The sequence below is a fragment of the Camelina sativa genome, chromosome 1 (assembly GCF_000633955.1).
Source record: "Camelina sativa cultivar DH55 chromosome 1, Cs, whole genome shotgun sequence".
Classification (NCBI taxonomy): Eukaryota; Viridiplantae; Streptophyta; class Magnoliopsida; order Brassicales; family Brassicaceae; genus Camelina; species Camelina sativa.
The window spans coordinates 19466401-19469905 of NC_025685.1; the positions used below are offsets into that span (position 1 = coordinate 19466401).

General features: G+C 35.1%; 1 protein-coding gene across 1 annotated transcript in view; it reads right to left on the bottom strand.

Moving 5' to 3' along the window:
* LOC104709804 (U-box domain-containing protein 35-like) overlaps positions 1 to 2672 on the bottom strand; it is a 5510-nt gene extending 2838 nt beyond the window's left edge. Inside the window, exons 1-7 of the mRNA XM_010426364.1 lie at positions 2504 to 2672; positions 2091 to 2167; positions 1763 to 1884; positions 1401 to 1658; positions 1045 to 1321; positions 860 to 961; positions 435 to 759 (exon numbers count right to left, since the gene is read on the bottom strand). Of these exons, the coding sequence (XP_010424666.1) occupies positions 435 to 759; positions 860 to 961; positions 1045 to 1321; positions 1401 to 1658; positions 1763 to 1884; positions 2091 to 2167; positions 2504 to 2672 (1330 nt within the window). The remainder of the gene's footprint in view (positions 1 to 434; positions 760 to 859; positions 962 to 1044; positions 1322 to 1400; positions 1659 to 1762; positions 1885 to 2090; positions 2168 to 2503) is intronic.

The following is a 3505-nucleotide window of genomic DNA, read 5'->3' on the forward strand; positions in this document are numbered from 1 at the left end:
GTCATTAACCGAGGGAGGGACAAGCCTAGCCAATCCAACGTCAGAGATCTTGCTGACCATGTGCTGGTCAAGCAATATGTTGGCTGGTTTCAAGTCACGGTGTACCAATGGCTCTGGTTTTAACTGGTGGAGGAAGTTAAGACTGGTGGCGATTTCAGCTGCAATACGGAATCTTAGCTGCCATGAAAGCACTGGAGAGTTGCCTCGTCTAAGGAGACGATCTTCTAAGCTACCATTGGCCATGTATTCATAGACTAAACAACCATATTCTGCACAAGCTCCAAGTAACATAACCATATTTGGATGTCTTATGCTAGTCAGAACGTCCACTTCTTGTTGGAATTGTGATCTTCCTTGTTTTGCATCTGGTCTCACAACTTTTATAGCCACATGTGTGTAATCTAAAGTACCTTTAAACACAGGTCCATAACCACCTTCTCCAATCTTGCGACTACTTGAGAAATTTTCTGTTGCCTCTTCAATCTCCTCAATTGTGTATTTTCTATACATTCTATCACTTTCATTTAGAGAGTGCATTGCTTTATTGTTATTCTCTACTTCTCTAAGAGCTGCCGTTTCGATTTGCTTTCTCTTTTGAGCTTCAATTTCTGCCATTTTGTTAGCCGTCGCTAATGCTTCCAGAGCTGCTCTACTCTTTGCTTTCTCATTCTCTGCCATTGCCATTGCTGATTCCTTGGCAAGTCTTGCTTCTTCTAGTTTCTGTTCCCTTTCTAGATTCCATTTGTGTAACTCAGTAGTCTGAAAAGACATAGATTATTTTATTTTTGTCTTAATATCATAAAACTTAATGATTATTTCAAGTGTATATATATATATATATATATATATGTATGTATACCACTTTCTTGGCTGCAATTGCTTCTTTACATGCAGTCTTGTACATGTCCATTGTATACTTGAGCTCTAGTTTCAGCCTGCTCATCTCACCTTCTACGTCTTCCTTTAAGATTTTACCAAGTAAACAATAAATACTAATTTAGGCCTGAAAATGTGATCAATTAATTAATTTGTTTCTGAATTTACCTGGCTATATATTGACAATGAGGAGAGTCTCCCACTTTCTTGTGAGCTCGAGGAGAATGCAGAATAGGTAGAACCCAAGTCTATGGACTGCTTCTCTGATGAGCATGAGGATGTAGCAAAGCTGCATCGGTTGTCTTCAAACTCCGAACTAACCGAGAGACGAGGTGTTGGTAACATCCAATCCATGCTTGGCCTATCACTACTCACAATCGATAAATCTGAGTCTGTCACTGAGGCTTGATACGTTCCTTCATATCCTTTTCTCAAATATGGATACCTATTCGTTTTATTACCATTTAGTTGTGTCTGCAAACAGATTATGAATACGATGATCAAATTTTTTTAGGGGAACATACTTGATTTCGATCTCGTCCTGTGTTGTACTTTGAACCAATTGATGATGCCGCCTTCTCTCAGCTTTGGGAATGGAGTTTTTGCTGCTGCTGGCGTTGCTCGACCGACCTGGTAATTGTGGACGTATTGTGCAAAGTGGAGGAGGTGAAGACGTTGCTGACCTAACGGACGATATTTTGCCTCTAGAGATTGAATAAACTGTACAGAAATTGGGTGCTCCTTTCATCACTGAGCTCGTAACATCTACCGCTTTAAACCGTCTATGCATGGCAACACAAAACACCCACATTTACTTAATATATGTGACTTTTACATTTGTATTAACAAGAGAAGAGGAGTAAGAAAAATTAAGAAATCGTCTTACTTTAAAAGAGTCATCTTAGATGCGCCGAGTACTAGAATATTAATTGCATTCTCTCGCACATACTCTATGATTCCTTTAGCAGCATCATCAACGTCCTCCAGTACAACATCTTCACATTTTATCTGTCAAACAATACTCTCAATCTTTAAATTTTTTGACAAAAACACGTCCCTCTCTCACTTAACTATTAATTAAAACCATAAAAGATAAATTAATCTAATAATGATATATTGTAAATTTGTGTTCAAGTGATAGTTTCGATTAACGATTACGAAAATACATTAAAGTAATATATATATATATATATTAACAGAGGTGCAAAACTCACGTCTTTTCTAGTGCAGAAACATCGGAATGGAAGAAACAATTCTTTAACGTCATCTCCACACTTATTTGGGTGGGTTCCTCCTGCATCAACATGATGATGTTTTTGTTGACTCAAGGTATATTTAAATCATACTCCTTCCATTTTACGTAGATTTTTTTTTTTTTTATTCACATACAGTATGTTAAAAACAATTAATATCAACCTTTTCTAGTGAAATACTCCACAAATTACAACACATTTCAAAAACTTTTATTAATTCTTCTCCATATTAGAAAGACTCCTTTTTATAATACACCGATTAGATATGCTTTTTACGAATATGTAGTTGTAATTAAAAAACAGGGAAAAAAACTTTAAAAAATCAATCTACAAAAAGGGAGTACTAGATTAGATGAGTAGCATTAGGGTGATACCATTATGAGCGTGGGTTTGCCTGACTCTAACATGAATAAGAGTAAGAGTCTCTCCTGGTGTCAGGAGATTATCAACAGCCCATTTCAATGCAGCCTGACTTCCTTTGTCTCGATCGATCGCAACTGCGACGTTTTCGTCTCTTCGCTCGCCTTCTGCCATCTTCACCATTTCCTAAAACTCTTGCTAACAAACCTTACAGTTTGTTTATAAATGCAACATACAATATTGGGTTTCAAAGCCGTTGCGAATTATATGCCAATATTAGCAAATAGACAAAAGACAAGTTTTGGACTCTCTTTTCTGTTATGTTCCGTTATCTTTCATGGTGTCTTTTTTAGTTTTTTTTTTTAGAGAAATCTGTTATTAATATACTATAACTAAAGTAATATTTTTGCATATAACTTTTTTTTGTTGGTCGTAACTTATAACTGAAGTAAAATCACGCACAACTATAACTATTTTTATCTAGGTTTTAAACAAACATATAATTATAAAATTTCTATATTCGTATTGTTAACGTCCTTTCATCAATACCAAAATATGTACTCTAAATTAAAAATATTATTCTTCCCACACCTATCTTCTCTCCTCTTCTCCACAACCACTTATATTATCGTATCACACCATTTTTCGTGGTTTACCATCATCATAAAAATTATTCCATGATACTCCACGAGTTAAATCCTATATATATATATATATATTAATGGGTTAGTCTACAAACCTCAGAATACGTTCAACGTCAAATTAAAAAAGTACATTATAAGAAAAGTTGAAATTCATTTTTCCCACCATGTTAGATAGGTGGAAGAAAATACAAGTTAGAAAAGTAAACTACATTTTAAAATAAAAATAAACACCAAAGAAACCGGAACTGTGAAGTTCCACCACAAATCTCCAAGTAACTTTCTCTAAAACAAAGACTTCGTCAAAGCTAGAAAAGAAAAACAACTTTCTTTTGATAGACCACAAATATTTCTAGTGTTTGTCTATTCTTGGTA